The sequence below is a fragment of the Bombina bombina genome, chromosome 7 (assembly GCF_027579735.1).
Source record: "Bombina bombina isolate aBomBom1 chromosome 7, aBomBom1.pri, whole genome shotgun sequence".
NCBI classification, from domain to species: domain Eukaryota; kingdom Metazoa; phylum Chordata; class Amphibia; order Anura; family Bombinatoridae; genus Bombina; species Bombina bombina.
This window is the reverse complement of record NC_069505.1, coordinates 398,462,014-398,485,920: the sequence shown is the minus strand read 5'-3', so window position 1 is coordinate 398,485,920 and position 23,907 is coordinate 398,462,014. Positions and strand designations below refer to the sequence as shown.

General features: G+C 39.3%; 1 protein-coding gene across 2 annotated transcripts in view; it reads left to right on the top strand.

The window, feature by feature from the left end:
- MST1R (macrophage stimulating 1 receptor) overlaps nt 1–23,907 on the top strand; it is a 107,407-nt gene that overhangs the window by 18,779 nt on the left and 64,721 nt on the right. The window contains exons 2-3 of one of the 2 annotated variants that reach the window (XM_053721150.1): nt 2,727–3,619; nt 18,075–18,435. In XM_053721150.1, coding sequence (XP_053577125.1) covers nt 2,769–3,619; nt 18,075–18,435 — 1,212 coding nt within the window. In that variant the 5' untranslated portion in view covers nt 2,727–2,768. Of the gene's footprint in view, nt 1–2,682; nt 3,620–18,074; nt 18,436–23,907 lie in introns of both variants that reach the window. The other variant, XM_053721149.1, reaches the window with a different exon arrangement.

Below are 23,907 nucleotides of genomic sequence, written 5' to 3'. Positions count from 1 at the left end.
TCTGGAAGGACAATTATAAAAGTTAATTAAAGTGAAAAGTCAAGTCAAAATTTAAAGGGATATGAAACCCAAGATTTTTATTTCAGGAGTCAGAGCATCGATTTTAAAACAACTTTCCAATTTACTTCTATTATCAAATTTGCTTTGTTCTCTTGGTATCTTTTGTTGAAGGATCAGCACACTTGGAAGCTAGCTGAGCACATCTGGCGAGCCAATGACAAGAGGCATATACCTTTATGTGCAGCCACCAATCACCAGGTAGTTCCCAGTAACTTCTATTATCAAATTTGCTTTGTTCTCTTGGTATCCTTTGTTGAAGAAACTGCAAACCTGGGAGCTAACTGAGCACATCTAATGAGCCAATGACAAAAGACATATACCCTATGTGCAGCCACCAATCATCAGCTAGTTCCCAGTATCTTCTATTATGTGTTCACTTGGTATCCTTTGTAGGGTCAGGATTAGCAACTACTAGGAGCTAGCTAAACACATTGATTGCACTAAGGACAAGAAGCATATATGTGTAGCTACCAATCATCAGCTAATGGCCCTTTTAATAAGTCTGCAGTTTGCATTTCCTGTTTGGAGAGACTCCAAATACACCAACCATGTTATTGTATTTATTTAGGAAGCTATTTCCTGGCCTGAGCTGTTACTTATTCTTGTCTATAGAAGGGTTAACATTTATTTGGTAGTATTTGTTTTTATTTCTAGTTAGGATTGCAAAATAATGACCCCAATTTGTGGAAACATGTGTTGGCTCTAATAAATATAGAGCTTCTACTTAGACGCACACGCAAGTCTAATCACGCACAGACCCTCAATAACCATTGAACCCACGCTCCAGTCTCTCACGCAGCATCATACGCAAATAATTCAAGAGACAGTCTACTGCAAATGTCCTTACCTTTAAAGAGACACTAAACCAACATTTTTCTTTCATGATTCAAATAGAGCAGCAATTTTAAGCAACTTTCTAATTTACTCCTATTGTCAATTTTTCATCGTTCTCTTGCTATCTTTATAGCACTTGTTTATTGGTGGCTACATTTAGCCACCAATAAGCAAGTGTAACCCAGGTTTTGAACCAAAAATGGGCTCGCTCCTAAGCTTTACAATCCTGTTTTTTTTTTTTATAAATAAAGATAGCAAGAGAACAAAGAAATATTGATAGTTGGAGTAAATTAGAAAGTTAAAATTGCATGCTCTATCTGAATCATTAAAGAAAACATTTGTGTTTAGTATCCCTTTAAGTTGTATTAAATTATTTACAAATTGCTCCTTTAACTTTTATTGTGACAATTGAAATAGCTGATTTTGCCATTTGAAACCTCTACCGATACTGACAATTCCAACACAGCAGTATTAGCGATAGAAAAACAAGAGGCAGCAGCAGCAATCAACCTCACAGTGTGGGTGTATGTGTAAGAGAGTTTATCCCAAAGGAAAGGGTGTTCATGCAGCAGCTTTGAATACCACAAACTCTTATCAGATGTTTATCTAAATACACTGTCCCTTTTAAAGGAACATTTGTAGTAAAAAAACAACTTTCATGCACATGTGCATCTGTAGAGATTGTTCCAGGGAGGGTCAATACAAAACAACATATAAAATAAGCATAATGTTGCCAGTTACAATCGTGCAGCAGAAGAGAGCTGCTTGCTATAAAGGTATAGTAACATCATTTTAGCAATTGTGGCTCAATAGCATCAAAATGATAAATCAATGGGCACGGAGGCTTAAGTATAGAGAGCAGCATTCTGGGAATTAAGTTGTTGGTGAATGTGTTGCCCTCTCTTGCATCCCCCCCCCCCCATTATTGTTTTTCGCTTGGAAAAATATGTTAAAGGGACAGTCTAGTCAAAAATAAATATTCATGATCTAGACAGGACATGTAATTATAAACTACTTTTGACAGTTTTTCACAGGTAGAGGGTGTTAGTTCAAGTGTGCCATATAGATAACATTGTGCTCACCCCCATGAAGTTACTTCTGAGAGGGCACTGAGTAGGCTGTCCCTTTAAATAAAATATGTAAAAATGTAACTACTGCAGTATTGGTTTGTTACGTTCTACTAAACCCCACCGGTTGGTAAGGACAGCTGCCTCTGCTTTACTGCTGGAGTTTCGACAAAGTAAATCTCTTTTACACACAAAGGGGCCTATCTATCAAGCTCCGAAAGGAGCTTGATGGCCCATGTTTCTGGCGAGTCTTCAGACTCGTCAGAAACACTAGTTATGAAGCAGCGGTCACAAAGACCGCTGCTCCATAACCTGTCCGTCTGCTCTGAGCAGGCGGACAGACATCGCCGGAAATCAACCCGATCCAGTACAATCGGGTTGATTGACATCTCCCTGCTGGCGGGCCATTGGCCGCGAGTCTGCAGGGGGCGGCGTTGCACCAGTTCTTGTGAGCTGCTGGTGCAATGCTGAATACGGAGAGCGTATTGCTCTCTGCATTCAGCGAGGTCTGGCGGACCTGATCCGCACTGTCGGATCAGGTCCGCTAGATTTTGTTAAATAGAGGCCAATTTCTCAGTGCACACAGTAACCCTGAGAATGAGCAACCTAAATTGCGCACACACCAACTGACTACTCTAAAGCTAAACACAGATTTTACAGTCTCACTTATTTTTGTTCCTAATCCATTCTGCAAGCTTTTACAATCTTCTTCTCTTTCCAGGTTTTGTGATGGAATTTCTCTTGGTTTTACCGTTCTCTCCACAGAGGTGACGTCAGCTACCCTTCCTTTAGTGTGCATCTGTATTCATGATGACTGCCTTCTACATCCTGCTGGTGCCTGTTTTTCTCCTCTTACGTTGTAGTTTTGTTTTAAGTTGGACGTGTCCAGCTCAGCCTCAAAGAACTTCACTAGACTCTAACATCCAGTATGACTTCCCTGCCTTTACGGCATCTGATCCCATTCAGAACTTAGCTGTGCAGGATGGCCCAAATCCTTTACTTTTTGTGACCACAACTAACCACCTTTATGTTCTTCAAGGTTCAGACCTTCATCTTCTGCAGGATATTATCACTGGACCTACCAATAGCTCCCAATGCACCTTGTGCTCTAAGTGTCAGATGGGTAGTGCCCGTCCAGACCAACCAGAGGATACTGTGAATCAAGTCTTAGTCATGGATCCAGATGAAGACATTTTGTTCAGTTGTGGTTCCTCACTCCGTGGCCTCTGCTTTTTACACAGGCTCAGTAATTCTATGATTTCGGAGTCTGAATGTCTGTTTCAGGAAGCGCAGAACACTGCAAGTTTGTGCACTGATTGTGTGGCCAGCCCATTGGGGACAAAACTTACAGTATTGACACGTGGTAATGCTGTGTATTTTTATCTGGCATCATCCTTGGATTCCAAAATAGCAAGAAGTTTCAATCCAACGTCCGTGTCCATACGGAGGCTCCGTACTTCTGAAGATGGCTTCACAAATGGCTTCCACTCACTGACAGTGCTCCCTCCGTATCAGGACTCCTACCCCATACAGTATGTTCATACCTTCAGCAGTGGATCTTTTGTGTACTTCCTAACTGTTCAGCCTGAGAATCCTGATTCCAATGCTTACCACACTAAATTGGTGCGTCTAAGTGCAGATGAAGAAGAAATGAAAACGTAAGGGAGTAGTAGTTGGAATAAAATCAACCTCTTCCAGATTTAAACGTCCATTTGATCCTATGGTGATTATCATGTAGTCTATATCATTGTTTCTCAACTGCGGTCCTCACGTAACCCCATCCCAACAGGCAAGGTTTTCATTATAGCTGAACCAGTGCACAGGGGAAATAATCAGCTGATGGGTGAAAGCAGGTTAGTAACCATGGTTACTGATTTAGCTGATTACTTCTGTGCACTGGTTCAGCTATAATGAAAACCTGGCATGTTGGGGGTACTTTAAGACTGCGGTTGAGAAACACTGCTTTATACTGACATTTGGTTCTCCTAACTTATTAGACAACTGGTTTAGTGTAATAAATGTGGGCAGGCTTAAAAAGCAATCACTGTGTCTCTCTTGGGCAAATATAAATCCATAAACTAATGGGACCCTCATTGGAAAAAGAGTAAATATATATATCATGCGGTTAATGTGAGAATGGTAAATTGTTAAACCGTTATAGATTAGGTAAAAGTGCAGGGGTGCTGAAACAGTCTAGACCAGTGGTTCTCAACCAAAGTGACCTCAAGGCCCGGTAAATTTCAGCTAGACATGTCGGGGGCCCAGTAGTTTATTTATCTATCTATATATATCTATATCTATATCTATCTATATATATATATATATATATATATATATATATATATATATATATATATATATATATATATATATATATATATATATATATATATATATATATATATATATATATATGTATACTGTATATAGTGAGCAGCAGGGGCGGGCTCATCAGCCAGGCAAATAGGGGCCCACAAATGGTATCTCCACGGATCTTGGTGCATTCCTTAAGCTGGAGTTTTCAGTTGCCCTATCAGTAACTAAGCATATAAGTGTGGGTTTAGTGGGGGCCCTGGCAGGGGTCTGTCGCTGTGAGGGCCATGGAGTATGGGGTCTGGCCCTGGAGGTTGGGTGCCCTTTCTCTGGCCCTTAATGTTGGTCCTGGCTCTGTGGGATGAGGGGCCTGTTGGGGGCAGGGCAGGAAGGCTACCATGTACATTTGCATACCATTTAATACATTTTGGTCAGTGTGAGACAGTGTTCCTGGGTCCTTGATTGGTCTCAGTCTGCACCTGGTTTGCAGTGGGGTAAGAGTGTGCAGTGGGGGCATGACAGGTCAGGGCCCACCAGCAGGGCTATCACGGCCCGGTACTGGGCCACGGCCCGGCTGTTGAGAAACCAGGGTCTAGACAAATAATATATCCATGTGCACCCATAAGAACCCTCATTTGAAAGAGAAGAGAATCCCTTTTTATAAAATGAGGGTTAACATGACCCTGCAGATGTCATATATCTATATGTGGACTAAACATCTATTAAGCTGTGGGCAGGGCCGCCACTAGAAATCTTGGGGCCCCTGACTTAACCATTGATTAGGACCCCCCTTGACATGTGCAATTTTTGACCAAGTGACTAAAATGTAGTCAAACTTGGAAATGTTGTAAAGGTAGTAACACACAAACACAGAAACACACAGACACACTCATACACTGAAACACACACAGGATTCACATATAGACACTCTAGCAGACACGCAAAGAAACACACAAACACACTCAGATACAGACACCTAAACAGACACTCAGTACTTGTTTACATTGACCTGACAAGTAATGAGGTAGACTACAGTTTTGTCAAAAAAGAAAACTTACAAAACAAAATATGGAGTTCTGATTATCTTTTTGTCAAGGAAGATGCCAACTAACTGATGACAACAGCATGCAGTGGCTGAAAGGAAGGGCCCTGAACTGCCTAAACAATAATTGAAAGGTTAAATGGTGGATTGGTGACTTCCGGAAAGGTCTCATTAGTCTCAAAGTCTGTAGAAAGATTTGAATAATCAGTAGTAAGGTCAAAATGTCCTAAAAAGGAACAGACAATGGACGCACACACACACACACACACACACACACAAACTCACACATACACCCAAGGAAACAGAGTCAGCCTTAGAAAACACACAAAGACATACACACACAGAGATACACCCACAGACAACATACAAAGACATACACACACACACAGGTACAACCACATAAAACACACAAAGACATACACACACACACATAGACACCCACAGGAAACATACAAGGACATACACACACACAGAGAGACAACCACATAAAACACACAAAGACATACATACACACACACACCCTCACTGAGACATCCACAGAAAACACACAAAGACACACACACACACTCACAGAGACACCCACAGAAAATGCACAGACATACACACACCCTCACAGAGACATCCACTGAAAACACAGACATACATACATACATACATACATACACACACCCACCCTCACAGAGACACCCATAGAAAAAGCACAAAGAGATACACACCCACCCTCACAGAGAGACCCACAGAAAAACAAATACATACACACTCATAGAGACACAAACAAAAGCACAAAGACATAAACACAGACACTCACAGGAGATAAGATTTCTGCACATTGCATCCCCTAAATCAACAGTGTGTGACATGCATGATAAAAAAAAATTAAGAGATCACTTTTTAAAGAATCATATCTGTAAATGTGCAAACAAAAATAATTCTGTCAATTCAAAATTGTACATTAATTATCTGGGTAGATGGCTAGATGAAGAAAAGTACTTTTGAAAGGTTGAAATATATTTATTTGTTTTTCCCCATTTTCCCTAAACAAGAGCACCACTTCAAATCTGGTGTACAAATGTTCCCATCTGTCAGCTGTACTTATGGATTTTGAAAATGCTGTAATCTATATGGGCTTGGTGGAATCATAAGCGGTGGTACTCAGTCTCATACCATTAGATCTGGTTAAATGCAGGATTTAGGCTTGTTTGTATGTATTTCAAAATTAAGTCAGCTGTAGTGTAAACTGAAAAGTGTTAAAGGGACACTGAACCCACATTTTTTCTTTCATGAGTCAGATAGAGCATGGAATTTTAAGCAACGTTCTAATTTACTCCTATTATCAATTTTTCTTTGTTCTCTTGGTATCTTTATTTAAAAAAAGCAGGAATGTAAGCTTACGGGCTGGCCTATCTTTGGTTCAGCACCTAGGTTGTTCTTGCTGATTGGTGGTTAAATGGTATTCACCAATCAGTAGGCGCTATCCAGTGTTTGGAACCAAAAATGGGCCGTCTCGTAAGCTTACATTCCTGCTTTTTCAAATAAAGATAGCAAGAAAATGAAGAAAAATGGATAATAGGAGTAAATTAGAAAGTTTCTTAAAATTCCATGCTCTATCTTAATCATGAAAGAAAACATTTGGGTTCAGTATCCCTTTAAATTAACCTGTCTCATTTCAAACACTGAGCAATCTTAGTCTGAGAGTATAGCATTTTATGCAGATGTAAAAATCTTAGATAAAATGCCTCCTTGCATATGGAAAGTCCTTGCATAAATGGCAGTAAACTGGAATGTAATTAAAATATATATATTAATAAAAAAAAAACTCATATCTGCCAAAAGGGCACATACCATTTGTGTATTGAGGAGGAAACATTTCTGCATGGCTTTAAATATAGAATTTCTACAGCATTGTCAAATAATCATAAATACACTGCTTGCATATTGCTAAAAATGTTTTTGTTTTTATGGACCCCTGGCCCCACCACACAACTACCACACTGAAGTTACAATCCGAAATTGCACAAAGAAATAAAAAAACATTTACTAAGTAAGTCCTACCTCCTCTGCAAATGAAAGTGATCTGCCGTCTGACTCTGGCACACACTGTACAAACAAAGTGCCTAGTCTGTCTCACACTGTGCATAGTGGTTTAGTGCGTTATCTGTCTGTCTTTTTAAACAATAACAAATTTAGTGTATACTGTCCTTTTTAATATTTGCTGTAGTGGAGGGTTTATCCTCCCACCTAACACCTCCCACTCCTGATCCCTCTCTAACAGCTCTCTTCCCTCCTCCTCCCCACTGCTCACTACCAATTGTACTGTCTGTTCTTGCTCATCAGAATGTTCTAACATGGCAGCCTTGGACGCACACACTGTTGGCACATACAAAATAGGGTTAGTGATCTCAGTGGGCGCTGTCAAGGATACATCTTCATTTGAATCACTTGTCGAAGTAAGATTTTAGGCCAGTGATTGACAAATATGTTTAAAAATTAGGAGCCAGTAAGAATATTTAGGAACGGGACATATTTTTAGGAGCCAAACAGTGGGATTTGTATATAGATATATGGCGAATAACTCCAAAAAAGTTAGGAGCCAGGGGTAGGCACCTGGGTTTGTTGAGCCCTGATTTAAAGGGACAGTTTACAAAAAAAAATGCTCCTCTTTAATTTGTTCCCAATGATCCACTTTATCTGCTGGAGTGTATTAAATTGTTTACAAGTATTTCCATTACCCTTATATTGGCATTTAAAATGGCATATTTAGCCTGTGGTATCCCCACCCATCCTGAAAGTTTTTGGCCTCAAGGCCAAGCTGTGTTAACACAGCTCATAGAAGAAATTTCACTCCCAGTGGGATATAGAAGAGATAAGGTAATAAAATGTTAATTTTAAATTGTTCTCTCCAAGTATTGGTTATTGGTTTATGGACAGATATACGATAAAGAAGCAGGTATATGTACACAATGTGATAAAGTAATGAGATCTGATTATACCTACAAGCTAAACCCATTTTATTAGGTTGTGGCTTCAAAACACAAAATCAGCTATTTCATATACACAAATAAGCCTTAAAAAAAGCAAATCTCATACATTTTATACTCTGAAGCTGGTAAAAAAAGTAATTGGAAACACATTAAGGGAAAAACAATTTTATAGTATGCTGTCCCTTTAAGTCATATTTTTACAAATATGTAAGTAGGAGATCTCTTATTGTAGCCAATAAAAGTTCAGCCGAAATATCAATTTTCAGAGACTAGTTGCCAACTATAGAGAAAGGAGTTCAGGTCGGCACTGATCCACAATGACTCACGCAAAACTGTAGGGTTTAGTGACAAGCGAGATAGCACTGCTGTTGGCAAATCACATAATGATATCACCGGGGGATGAAAATGAGGCCGCTTCCTCTCACACCAAAAGCCTCGGTAAAAGTCCCGGGAACCCCAGTGCTGGCAAATAAAAAGGTGCACTTGTGCAGTAGGATATAAAGTGCTAATATTTCTGTAGCTTACTGATGGATAAGTCAGATATCCAAATATATTAAATAGATTAGCTCCAGCTATTCACCAGCTCCCGAAGTCACAACCTATCATGTCTGCTGCCCAGAAGTTCCCCCATGTAACTCAAAATTAAAATTTCATTAATCAAATAGCAAATGTATTCTCAAATATATTTAAATCTCTTGGTATCCTTGTTGAAGTGCATATCTAGGTATACTCACGAGAGTGCATATATCTGGAACACTATATTTCAGCAGTATTGCATCAATGACTGTAAAAATGTTATATACTTTTGATCACTAGATAGTAGCATTGTTAGCAACAATGTATAAACTGTTGTAATAGTCCTCGATATTTAATAAACTCCCCTTTAAAGTTTTAATATGTTCTCTATTGACAAATATTTTTATAGACGGTTGGGGAGAGGGGAAGAAACCAATTGAATGCAACAAAGCAGCCTAAATTCAAAAAATATTTCAGAGAACTGTGTAGTAAGACAAATCTCTCCATTTTATTTCTACAACTGTGTCGATTTTCTTTACCAGAGAACAATCTAAATTCTCAGTGTATCGAAGACCTTAAAGGGACACTGAACCCAATTTTTTCTCTTTTGTGATTCAGATAGAGCATGCAATTTTAAGCAACTTTCTAATTTACTCCTATTATCAAATTATATTCATTCTCTTGGTATCTTTATTTGAAATGCAAGAATGTAAGTTTAGATGCCGGCCCATTTTTGGTGAACAACCTGGGTTGTTCTTACTGATTGGTGGATAAATTCATCCACCAATAAAAAAGTGCTGTCCAGAGTCCTGAATCACAAAAAAAAGCTTAGATGCATTCTTTTTCAAATAAAGATAGCAAGAGAACGAAGAAAATGTTGATAATAGGAGTAAATTAGAAAGTTGTTTAAAATTGCATGCTCTATCTGAATCTAGTGAAATGCTTGTGCAATGCCGCCCCCTGCAGATTTGTGGCCAATTGGCCGCTAGCATGGGGTGTCAATCAACCCGATCGTATTTGATCGGGTGATTGCTGTCTGCCGCCTCAGGTGAGTTAATTCCTGTTTCTGGCGAGCCTGAAGGCTCGCGCGGAAACAGATGCTTACGGGGCTTGATAAATCGGCCCCTTGGTCAGTGTATGTCTATGTTGTATCTCATAGGCTATAATTTTTTACATGTCCTCTTTATTTATTTTATCACATAACTTAAAGGGGCATTTTTTACTAATGCATTGAACATTTTTGACTTCAGTGCAAAAGATCTGTATACAAAATAAATGTTTTCAAATTATTATTTTTTTTTATATATATATTTTTTATTGAGGTTGGAAAACAGGTTACGACATACATGCAACATTACAAGAGGTATATCAACACAGAGAAATATCAAAAAGCAAAGTCATATCTGATATACTTTCAGGGATATAGTCATAGCCATTGTATCACAGAAAAATGTAACCATACAGAATAAATACCTCACGTTTTCGGATTTAGTTTTGCTGTAAAACATTCTGCGGATATGCATGACTAATTTTATAACATATAGAATTAAAGGGTCCCCCTACATCTTGAAACAGTCTATAAACATATATAACTTGTGATACAGTATAAATGAATTTAAGGAATACAGCATTAATACTTGTAAAACTTAGGGGAAACAATCTGTAGCCATGCATAACCAGCTTTGCAATAGAGAAATAAAAATAAAAAAAAACCACAAAGATTTAAGAGAATCCCTTACATCTGCAGGAAAATTTGAGTATAAATATAAGGAATCTCACATCTTCAAACTGTAGTATACCTTGGACCATTCTTTAGACATATATTACCAGTTTTATAGCATAAATGAAATAGAGAGGTGTCACATTAATACTTTCAATATTTAAGGATGCGGTACAAGTAAGATAGACCGCTTAACTCGCCCTTCCAAACAGGAAGGTACATTATATGAAAATGGGGGGGGGGAGGGAGGTGGTCATTCAGGCGTGAAAGATAATATAGACTAAAAGCTATGGCAAAACATGCAGATTTTTACAAAAGTCTGAAGGTTAAACAGTCAACTTATAAATAGTAACATATAGGGAGAGTAGGGTTGTTGGTCACAAAAAACCCTAAAACCCTAAATGTTATCGTTTGGAACAGATAAACTAATAAAATCTACTCTAACTGGCTCTCCAAACAAACATAAATAACCTGGGATCCTGCGCACACTGATATTAAAATTTAACAACATTAATTTTTAAGTTAGAGACTCGGGAGCACCTCTTGGCCTAACAAAAATGTACATAGTCACCAGGTCCATTATTAAACTATCAGCCCCTTTATATGTGCTGCTGTTCGCCTTGAACATTATACTATACCATGCGATATTCATTGGAACCTTATTAGGCAAAGGAATAAAATAGGATTATCACATTAGATAAAATCATTGGAGTTCTATACCAGGGGGAACGATCACAATGAGAAAACATATTAGCCCACTCCGACTCTCCTGGAACAAAAGCAAGGATAGTTTCCATCTGCCTCAGGGAGTGCAAGCCAGGGAGAACGAGCTCCAACCTTCCCGGAGCAGAAGTGAAGGTGCGTTTTGTTAGCCTTAGGGGTTACAAGCCAGGAGAGATGAGACAAGTAGCGCTGCCTCCGTACGCAAGAAAGTGGTGGCAATATCTTTTCTATTTCCAGGTCTGCCAGAGGGACGCTACAAGTGGTCAGATGACAGTTAGTGCCAAAAGCATTGAACCATTTCAAGATCCCTTGGGGTCCCTGCCTCTCCTTCTCCTCCGGAGCGTCCATGTTAGCGAAACCCTCTCCAATATGGCCCTGGGGAGTTACGTGCAACGATGCGAGCTCAGCATGGCTCTCCATATTCTCACGGCAAATCTCGGACCCAGCTGATAGAAGACCCAAGACATGTGGGTAATGCTGGGGCCACAAAACATCCCCGCAAGCAATAGCCACCTCCTTCGGATCCAGAAACACTTCTGTCAGAGTTTCATCGCTCTCCACCGGCTCTATGGCTCCGTCCAGGGCAGCGGCAAGCTTACTATAGTGGTGAGTTAACAGTCTGCCAAAGCTCGCCTATGGTTGGCTGAATTCTGCTGCTGGTATTCATAATTGCACAAAAACACTATTTTGCGCTCCTGTGTAACGCCACTCTCTGCCCGCGCAAGCCAATCATTAGCTGGTGGGAGCTGTCAATCTTCTCGGTCTTATGAGACAGGGGAGATTGAAATTCGCCACCTAAAAGGTGGCGAGGGGTTAGGGAAGCAATGGTCGGATGACCGCTGCTTCATAAATACGGACTGCATTTTCTCTTGTGAGAACCTGCAGTTGTAGGGCGGCGAAGGCTGGCGAAGCCTTTGATAAATCTACCTCTAAGCATATTCTTGTGCTAGTGAAAGCAGACTGGCCTCTTCTTGACAATGGACCAGCTCACTGAACACCCGGTGACAGGACCCTAGAACTCCACAAGTGATTTAGTGCGACTCCAGAACCAAATCTACATCAAAGCAGCAATAACAGTTCATTCTAAAAAACCAAACAGTTTGTGCCTGATGAAATGACGGGTTGGACCGCTGTGAAACATGTTGCACTTTATTAGGGGGGGCTCTGATGTGTAGTGATCCTTTTTAGGATATTTTAATAAAGTTTTTAGTTTTTAAAATGTCACTGCTGCTTTGATGCTGATTTGGTTCTGTGCTTAAAGGGACACTGAACCCAATTTTTTTCTTTTGGGATTCAGATAGAGCATGCAATTTTAAGCAACTTTCTAATTTACTCCTATTATCATTTTTTCTTCATTATTTTGCTATCTTTATTTGAAAAAGAAGGCATCTAAGCTAAGGAGCCAGCCAGTTTTTGGTTCAGACCACTGGACGGCATTTGTTTATTGGTGCGTGAATTTATCCACCAATCAGCAAAAACAACCCAGGATGTTCACCAAAAATGGGCCGGCATCTAAACTCTTGCTTTTCAAATAAACATACCAAGAGAATGAAGAAAATTTGATAATATGAGTAAATTAGAAAGTTGCTTAAAATTCCATGCACTATCTAAATCACAAAAGAAAAAAATTGGGTTCAGTTTCCCTTTAATACCTTGTGAGTACGTTTTTACACTTTCCTTTGTACATTGGTTTATTTTTTGGTTACGCAATGCTGCACCTTCTTATTAAGTTAATTATTATTTTTCTCATTCCAATAAAGTACAGCTGAAAAGTTGATCAAATATGAATGCTTAAAGGGACATAATACTCATATGCTAAATCACTTGAAACTGATGCAGTATAACTGTAAAAAGCTGACAGGAAAATATCACCTGAGCATCTCTATGTAAAAAAAGCAGAAATTTTACCTCACAATCTCCTCACCTCAGCAGAGTAAGTTCTGTGTAAAAAGTTATACTCAACTGCTCCCAGCTGCAGGTAAAAAAATAAAAAAAAATGAAGAAATGAACAGCAGCCAATCAGCATCAGCAGTGCTGAGGTCATGAACTTTTACTGTGATCTCATGAGATTTGACTTAACTCTCATGAGATTTCATTGTAAACTTCCTTTACCTGATTGGTGAAATAAGATGAGAGTTCACGATGCTCATCCTTTCAGCTGTCCCAGGACAGACACACTAATATGCTACTTAGAAATCCTTTACAATGGGATGTGGCTACTGAGAAACTTTTGAGGTAAAATATCTTTCTTTTTTACATAGAGATGTTCAGGCGATATTTTCTAGTCAGCTTTTTACAGCTATGCTGCATCACTTTCAAGTGTTTAAACATTTGGGTATTATGGCCCTTTAACTTATTAAATTGGAGATGATTATGAAATTATTGGGAGGTGAACTATCTATGCATTTCTAATGGTATATAACTAAATCAGTGATTTTCTGCTATTACTAGAAAACAATCTGCATTCAATAGTTCTTATTCTATTATATTCTAAAAAATATAAACCTTTATGTAGAAAACAATAATTTAAATTGAGTCTTGCTGACGACTAGTGATTTAAATTGTGATTAAATCATTATTTAAATTAAATCCAACCTGTTTACCTCAGCCTTAAATTGTCATGCAATTCCCATAGGATGTTACTCGGAGGTTATTTTAACAGCTGGAAAATTATGTGTTTAATTAGTTACAAAATGTCTGTAAGCCTATAATTATACCAGGCTAATCATAACATAAACATAAAGAAGTGTGATGTGCGGTAGTTAAATAGACACTGGATAATCCTGTTGAGCGACTGCTACAAAGCCACATACAACTTATCTCTCTGTGCGCGGCACATACAACTTATCTCTCTGTGCGCGGCACATACAACTTATCTCTCTGTGCGTGGCACATACAACTTATCTCTCTGTGTGCGGCACATACAACTTATCTCTCTGTGTGCGGCACATACAACTTATCTCTCTGTGTGCGGCACATACAACTTATCTCTCTGTGCGCGGCACATACAACTTATCTCTCTGTGCGCGGCACATACAACTTATCTCTCTGTACGCGGCACATACAACTTATCTCTCTGTACGCGGCACATACAACTTATCTCTCTGTACGTGGCACATACAACTTATCTCTCTGTGCGCGGCACATACAACTTATCTCTCTGTGCGCGGCACATACAACTTATCTCTCTGTGTGCGGCACATACAACTTATCTCTCTGTGTGCGGCACATACAACTTATCTCTCTGTACGCGGCACATACAACTTATCTCTCTGTACGCGGCACATACAACTTATCTCTCTGTACGCGGCACATACAACTTATCTCTCTGTGCGCGGCACATACAACTTATCTCTCTGTACGCGGCACATACAACTTATCTCTCTGTGCGCGGCACATACAACTTATCTCTCTGTGTGCGGCACATACAACTTATCTCTCTGTGCGCGGCACATACAACTTATCTCTCTGTGTGCGGCACATACAACTTATCTCTCTGTACGCGGCACATACAACTTATCTCTCTGTGCGCGGCACATACAACTTATCTCTCTGTGTGCGGCACATACAACTTATCTCTCTGTGCGCGGCACATACAACTTATCTCTCTGTGTGCGGCACATACAACTTATCTCTCTGTGCGCGGCACATACAACTTATCTCTCTGTACGCGGCACATACAACTTATCTCTCTGTACGCGGCACATACAACTTATCTCTCTGTACGCGGCACATACAACTTATCTCTCTGTGTGCGGCACATACAACTTATCTCTCTGTGTGCGGCACATACAACTTATCTCTCTGTGCGCGGCACATACAACTTATCTCTCTGTGCGCGGCACATACAACTTATCTCTCTGTACGCGGCACATACAACTTATCTCTCTGTGCGCGGCACATACAACTTATCTCTCTGTGCGCGGCTAAACTTAGGCGGTTCATATGCTAATTTCTTAGACCTTGAAGGCCGCCTTTTATCTGAATGCATTTTGACATTTTTTCACCACTAGAGAGTGTTAGTTCATGTGTGTCATATAGATACCTAGGAGTCAGCACTGATTGGCTAAAATGCCTGTCAAAAGAACTGAGATAAGGGGCCAGTCCGCAGAAGCTTAAATACAAGGTAATCAGAGGTAAAAAGTATATTACTATATTAATATAACTGTAATAGTTATGCAAAACTGAAGAAATGGATAATAAAGGGATTATCTATCTTTTTAAACAATAAAGGTTCTAGAATAGACTGTCCCTTTAAATGCAAGATACTGATCTAGACAACAAATGCAATGCAGTTTTTGAGCGATTTTGACATTAGTGCCTTTCTTCCACCTACATCCTGTCCTTTGACCTATTTCACAAGAACATGTAATTGTCGGCTTTTAAAACCATTTTAAGTGTTCCCTAAGTCAGCTACTGATTGTGATTTCCATAGTGCAAAGTGTAACTGCTCCCGCATCTCCCCTTATATGCTCTAGCGCAGTGTTTCACAACCGCGGTGAGGTAATCAGCTGATCAGTAACACCATGGTTACCAACCTGCTCTCACCCATAAGCTGCTTATTCGCCTGTGCAATGGTTCAGCTATATTGAAAACCTGGCCTGTTGAGGGTACTTAGTTGAGAAACAAAATGCTCTAACACCCCCTCCCCGGGAGGCCGCCTCACACTTTGAAAACCACTGAGATAGAGCATACAATACTAATTAGCACATTTTGTCTTTGTTGACGTGAACACCTGGCTTTGTAGCGTGCACGTGTCTGGAGCACTATATGGCAGCAGTTTTGTAAGAATGCTTTTGAACACTAGATAGCTGCAGTCTCACCTTGTTAAACTGCTGCTATATAGTGCTCCAGACAGGTACACAAATCCCCTCTACTGCTTTTTACTTAAGTGCTGGACATGTAGTCCAAGCTGCACTCCTGGAATAGTCCCTTTCTGTTCTAGATGACGATACCGCCAGTGGTTGGAGCATACGCATATATACCTGCTCCTGATTGGCCCACCAGTTGTTTCCTAATCTGGGTGGCACAGGAGCACAACTGTGTTATGTAGTTAAAGGGGCATAAATGTGTTAGAACATTTTATTATTGCATTATTGATTGTATATAACTATGTGTTTAACCACTTTGTAGATGGGTTAAACACACAGTTAAAGGTCAGCTCAAGAGCCGCAATGCACTACTTGTAGCTTGCTAAATACATCTGGTGAGCCAATGACAAAAGGTATATGTGTGTAGCCACCAATAACCTGGCTAGCTCCCAGAAGTGCATTGCTGTTCTTCAGTCTACTAGGTATGCTTTTCAACAAAGGATACCAATATAATGAAGTCAATTTGTTAATAGAAGTTAGTGGAAAAATGTCTTAAAATTCCAAGCTCTGTCTGAAACATGAAATCTTAATATTGACTTTCATGTCCCTTTAAAGTGAAATTATTTTTATACATACATAATATATATCAGACATCCTCAAACTTGGCCCTCCAGGGTTTTTAGGACTACATTTCCCATGATGCTTAGCCAGCTGATATGCTGGCTGAGCATTATGGGAAATGTAGTTCCAAAACTTCTGGAGGGCCAGGTTTGAGGATGTCTGGTATATATCAACATGCTGAAATTCTTTACTGGTTATGAGCAAACTATTTTTTGTTTAACTTACAGATCATAGTTTCATGCTTTTTTTTTTTTTACTGATGTGGGTATACTTAAATAAAAATGGCTTTGCAGAGAGTCACTTAAATAGAGTAGGGATAAGACAAAGGGTGGAATTCCTATCTTGCCATTTTGTATTATCTGTTACGTGCATTATTTGATTAATACAAATACAAGCTTAGTACAAAATCACAAAGCAGATATTCAGTGTCAGATAAGCCAAATGTCAGGGCAGGCAACACAGGTTGTATGTCAGAAGACAAGCCAGGAGTCAAGGCAGGCAGCATAGGTTGAAAGTCAGAAGATAAGGCAGTAGTCATGGCACACGGCACAGGTTCAAAGTCAAATAACAAGCCAGGTATCAGAGCAGGTAGCACAGGTTGAAAGTAAGATGACAACCTGGTTGTCAGGACAGGTAGACAAGCCAGGAGTTGAGCATGAAGCACAGAATCAGTGTCAGAAGACCAGTCAAGAGTCAGAACATGCAACACAGGTTCATAGTTAGGGAACATGCACACCTGGGAAAAACAAATGTGCAGAACAAAAGATTATAGAAGACGCAAAACTAAACAGGTTAAATTTAACAGAAATACCAATGAGCACGCACCTGGAGACACTGGCATGGACCTGACATTCTCTAACAGTTGCAATGATCATGCTCAGAACTCTACTTTGTTAAAGAGACACGAAACCCAAAATGTTTCTTTCACGATTCAGATAGTTAACTATTCGTTATCTTTGTATCTTTTTTTTTTAAATGCAGGGACGTAAGCTCAGAAGCGTGCAGGTGTCTACAGCACTATATGACAGCAGTTTTGTAAGAATGTTATTAATTTACATGAGCACTAGATGGCAGCACTATTTCCTGCAATGTAGTGCTCCAGACACCTACCTAGGTGTCTCTTCAACAAAGACTATAATGGGAATGAAGCAAATTTGATAATAGAAGTAAATTGGAAACTTTCTTTAAATTGTATGTTCTGTCTGGATCACAAAATAAGTTTATGGGTTTCATATCCCTTTAAGGTGTGTTAAATTAGATACTCTTTCTCAAGAGTGATGTTTAACAGGATAAACAATCATTGGTGTTATTGCTTTTTTATGAACACATTATTTATACCCAGCTAACACTTTTCCTTCTCTTTTCCTGCTGTCCTACACTTCTCAGTTATAGGGAGTTGATTCTGCAGTGCCAGCTTCTTCCAAAACGTCGTCGACGGAGCGTTGCTCCTCAACAACGGGAAGAGATCTACAACATCTTGCAAGCCGCTCATGTGGCTCCTCTGGGGAAAGCCCTGGCGCTGGAGCTAAACGTACGCATTGATGAGCCTGTGCTGTTCACAGTCTTTGCCCAGAGTGAGCCGCAAAGTTCTAAACCTCTCAAGAAGTCCGCTCTCTGTATCTTTCCAATTACTCTGATGGACCAGTTCATTGAGGATGGGATGAACCGGTGTTGTAGCAAGGAGGAAACTGAGAGACTGTCAAGGGGACTACAATACTTCCAAAATAATCTGTTCTGTCCCCGTAATGTAAGTGATGTGGGATGTTTTGAGAGGACGGAGTGAAAATCGGGGGTGGGTATGTGTGGGTATCTCGCAACAAGGAAAAAAAGTGACACATAGGGGCCTATCTATCAAGCTCCGAATGGAGCTTGATGGCCCATGTTTCTGGCGAGTCTTTAGACTCGCCAGAAACACAAGTTATGGAGCAGCGGTCACAAAGACCCCTGCTCCATAACCCTGTCTGCCTGCTCTGAGCAGGTGGGCAGGAATCACCAGAATTGACACCTCCCTGCTGGTGGCCCATTGGCCACGAGTCTGCAGGGGGCGGCGTTGCACCAACGGCTGCTGATGCAATGTTGAATACGGAGAGTGTATTGCTCTCCGCATTCAGCGATGTCTTGCGGATCTGATCCGCACTGTCGGATCAGGTCCGCAAGACATTTGTTAAATTGGCCTCATAGTCTTGAAAACAAATACACATTTTGCTTCACTATTTATTTGACATGAACCCATACCATTATAAATTTAAACTAATCCCTACCCTGAAAATAATTATTGTAACATTCTAATGGATGAAAATAATAAAAAATTATTGAATGTCAATCTTAAAAGGGACATATTTAAAGAGTGAATGCTCTAGTGTAGGACATAATGTCGGACTTCTACCAATACTCAGTTATGCTGCGGAACAGACACCTTCTAGTAATTCGCAATACATATATCTGCAGTAGAACAGACACCTTCTAGTAATTTACCATACATAGATCTGCTGCAGAACAGATACATTCTAGTAATTCACTATACATAGATCTGATGCAGAACAGATATATTCTAGTAATTCACCATACATAGATCTGCTGCAGAACAGACACCTTCTAGTAATTCACCGTACATAGATCTGTTACAGAACAGACACCTTCTAGTAATTCACTATATATGATAGATCTGCTGCAGAACAGATACATTCTAGTAATTCACCATACATAGATTTGCTGCAGAACAGACACCTTCTAGTAATTTACCATACATAGATTTGCTGCAGAACAGATACCTTCTAGTAACTCACCATGCATAGATCTGCTGCAGAACATACACCTTCTAGTAATTCACCGTACATAGATCTTTTACAGAACAGACACCTTCTAGTAATTCACTATACATTATAGATCTGCTGCAGAACAGATACATTCTAGTAATTCACCATACATAGATCTGCTGCAGAACAGACACCTCCTAATAATTCACCATACATATATATCTGCTGCAGAATAGACACATTCTAGTAATTCACCATACATAGATCTGCTGCAGAACAGATACCTTCTAGTAACTCACCATGCATAGATCTGCTGCAGAACAGACACCTTCTAGTAATTCACTATACATAGATCTGCTGCAGAACAGACACCTTCTAGTAACTCACCATGCATAGATCTGCTGCAGAACAGACACCTTCTAGTAACTCACCATGCATAGATCTGCTGCAGAACGTACACCTTCTAGTAATTCACCGTACATAGATCTGTTACAGAACAGACACCTTCTAGTAATTCACTATACATTATAGATCTGCTGCAGAACAGATACATTCTAGCAATTCACCATACATAGATCTGCTGCAGAACAGACACCTCCTAATAATTCACCATACATATATATCTGCTGCAGAATAGACACATTCTAGTAATTCACCATACATAGATCTGCTGCAGAACAGATACCTTCTAGTAACTCACCATGCATAGATCTGCTGCAGAACAGACACCTTCTAGTAATTCACTATACATAGATCTGCTGCAGAACAGACACCTTCTAGTAATTCACCATACATAGATCTGTTGCAGAACAGACACCTTCTAGTAATTCTTCATACATAGATCTGCTGCAGAACAGATACATTCTAGTAATTCACCATACATAGATCTGCTGCAGAACAGACATTTTCTAGTAATTCACCATACATAGATCTGCTGCAGAACAGACACCTTCTAGTAATTCACCATACATAGATCTGCTGCAGAACAGATATATTCTAGTAATTCACCATACATAGATCTGTTGCAGAACAGACACCTTCTAGTAATTCTTCATACATAGATCTGCTGCAGAACAGATACATTCTAGTAATTCACCATACATAGATCTGCTGCAGAACAGACATTTTCTAGTAATTCACCATACATAGATCTGCTGCAGAACAGACACCTTCTAGTAATTCACTATACATAGATCTGCTGCAGGACAGATATATTCTAGTAATTCACCATACATAGATCTGTTGCAGAACAGACACCTTCTAGTAATTCTTCATACATAGATCTGCTGCAGAACAGATACATTCTAGTAATTCACCATACATAGATCTGCTGCAGAACAGACATTTTCTAGTAATTCACCATACATAGATCTGCTGCAGAACAGATATATTCTAGTAATTCACCATACATAGATCTGCTGCAGAACAGACACCTTCTAGTAATTCACCATACATAGATCTGCTGCAGAACAGATATATTCTAGTAATTCACCATACATAGATCTGCTGCAGAACAGACACCTTCTAGTAATTCACCATACATAGATCTGCTGCAGAACAGATATATTCTAGTAATTCACCATACATAGATCTGCTGCAGAACAGATATATTCTAGTAATTCACCATACATAGATCTGCTGCAGAACAGACACCTTCTAGTAATTCAACATACATAGATCTGCTGCAGAACAGATATATTCTAGTAATTCACCATACATAGATCTGTTGCAGAACAGACACCTTCTAGTAATTCTTCATACATAGATCTGTTGCAGAACAGACACCTTCTAGTAATTCACCATACATAGATCTGCTGCAGAACAGACACCTTCTAGTAATTCACTATACATGATAGATCTGCTGCAGAATAGACACATTCTAGTAATTCACCATACATAGATCTGCTGCAGAACAGACACCTTCTAGTAATTCACCATACATAGATCTGCTGCAGAACAGATATATTCTAGTAATTCACCATACATAGATCTGCTGCAGAACAGATATATTCTAGTAATTCACCATACATAGATCTGTTGCAGAACAGACACCTTCTAGTAATTCTTCATACATAGATCTGCTGCAGAACAGATATATTCTAGTAATTCACCATACATAGATCTGCTGCAGAACAGATATATTCTAGTAATTCTTCATACATAGATCTGTTGCAGAACAGACACCTTCTAGTAATTCTCTATACATAGATCTGCTGCAGAACAGACACCTTCTAGTAATTCACCATACATAGATCTGTTGCAGAACAGACACCTTCTAGTAATTCACCATACATAGATCTGCTGCAGAACAGACACCTTCTAGTAATTCACCATACATAGATCTGCTGCAGAACAGACATATTCTAGTAATTCACCATACATAGATCTGCTGCAGAACAGACACCTTCTAGTAATTTACCATACATAGATCTGCTGCAGAACAGACACCTTCTAGTAATTCACCATACATAGATCTGTTGCAGAACAGACACCTTCTAGTAATTCACCATACATAGATCTGCTGCAGAACAGACACCTTCTAGTAATTCACCATACATAGATCTGTTGCAGAACAGACACCTTCTAGTAATTCACCATACATAGATCTGCTGCAGAACAGATATATTCTAGTAATTCACCATACATAGATCTGTTGCAGAACAGACACCTTCTAGTAATTCACCATACATAGATCTGCTGCAGAACAGATACATTCTAGTAATTCACCATACATAGATCTGCTGCAGAACAGACACCTAGTAATTCACCATACATAGATCTGTTGCAGAACAGACACCTTCTAGTAATTCACCATACATAGATCTGCTGCAGAACAGATACATTCTAGTAATTCACCATACATAGATCTGCTGCAGAACAGACACCTAGTAATTCACCATACATAGATCTGTTGCAGAACAGACACCTTCTAGTAATTCACCATACATAGATCTGCTGCAGAACAGATACATTCTAGTAATTCACCATACATAGATCTGCTGCAGAACAGACACCTTCTAGTAATTCACCATACATAGATCTGCTGCAGAACAGACATATTCTAGTAATTCACCATACATAGATCTGCTGCAGAACAGACACCTTCTAGTAATTTACCATACATAGATCTGCTGCAGAACAGACACCTTCTAGTAATTCACCATACATAGATCTGTTGCAGAACAGACACCTTCTAGTAATTCACCATACATAGATCTGCTGCAGAACAGACACCTTCTAGTAATTCACCATACATAGATCTGTTGCAGAACAGACACCTTCTAGTAATTCACCATACATAGATCTGCTGCAGAACAGATATATTCTAGTAATTCACCATACATAGATCTGTTGCAGAACAGACACCTTCTAGTAATTCACCATACATAGATCTGCTGCAGAACAGATACATTCTAGTAATTCACCATACATAGATCTGCTGCAGAACAGACACCTAGTAATTCACCATACATAGATCTGTTGCAGAACAGACACCTTCTAGTAATTCACCATACATAGATCTGCTGCAGAACAGATACATTCTAGTAATTCACCATACATAGATCTGCTGCAGAACAGACACCTAGTAATTCACCATACATAGATCTGTTGCAGAACAGACACCTTCTAGTAATTCACCATACATAGATCTGCTGCAGAACAGATACATTCTAGTAATTCACCATACATAGATCTGTTGCAGAACAGACACCTTCTAGTAATTCACCATACATAGATCTGCTGCAGAACAGACACATTCCTGATGTCCTAATATGCGGCTTAACAAATACACTTTTGTGCCCTTTTTATATGGAGATATAGTGATACGCAAACTATCTACACATGTCTGGGCTGTCTACGTTTACACACCTATTGCAGAACAGACACATTCCTGATTTCATCCTATGTACAGATATGTAAGCAACATAGAAAGACAGAAGCGCCACATGGCAATTAAGTATTAAGCCTGATGAAACAGCCACCAGCTGGCTGAGAAACGCGTTGCTTGTTTTTATGTATTTTATTAAAGTAAGTTTTTATACACTTAGCACTTGCTGTCATACTTTTACACCTATACCTGCATTCTGGTTGATGCTTCACCATTTTGTGGATTGTTGATTCTTGTATCCTGACTCTTTTGGAGTTCCCTACCTACTATATAGATATACTGCAGTGCAGACACACTCCTCACTACTTTCTATATAAGTATATTGTAGTACAAACCATTTTTATATAGATGTACTGCAGTGCAGACACAATCCTCACTACTTTCTATATAAGTATATTGTAGTACAAACCATTTTCTATATAGATATACTGCAGTGCAGACACACTCCTCACTACTTTCTATATAAGTATATTGTAGTACAGACCATTTTTATATAGATATACTGCAGTGCACACACACTCCTCACTACTTTCTATATACGTATATTGTAGTACAAACCATTTTTATATAGATA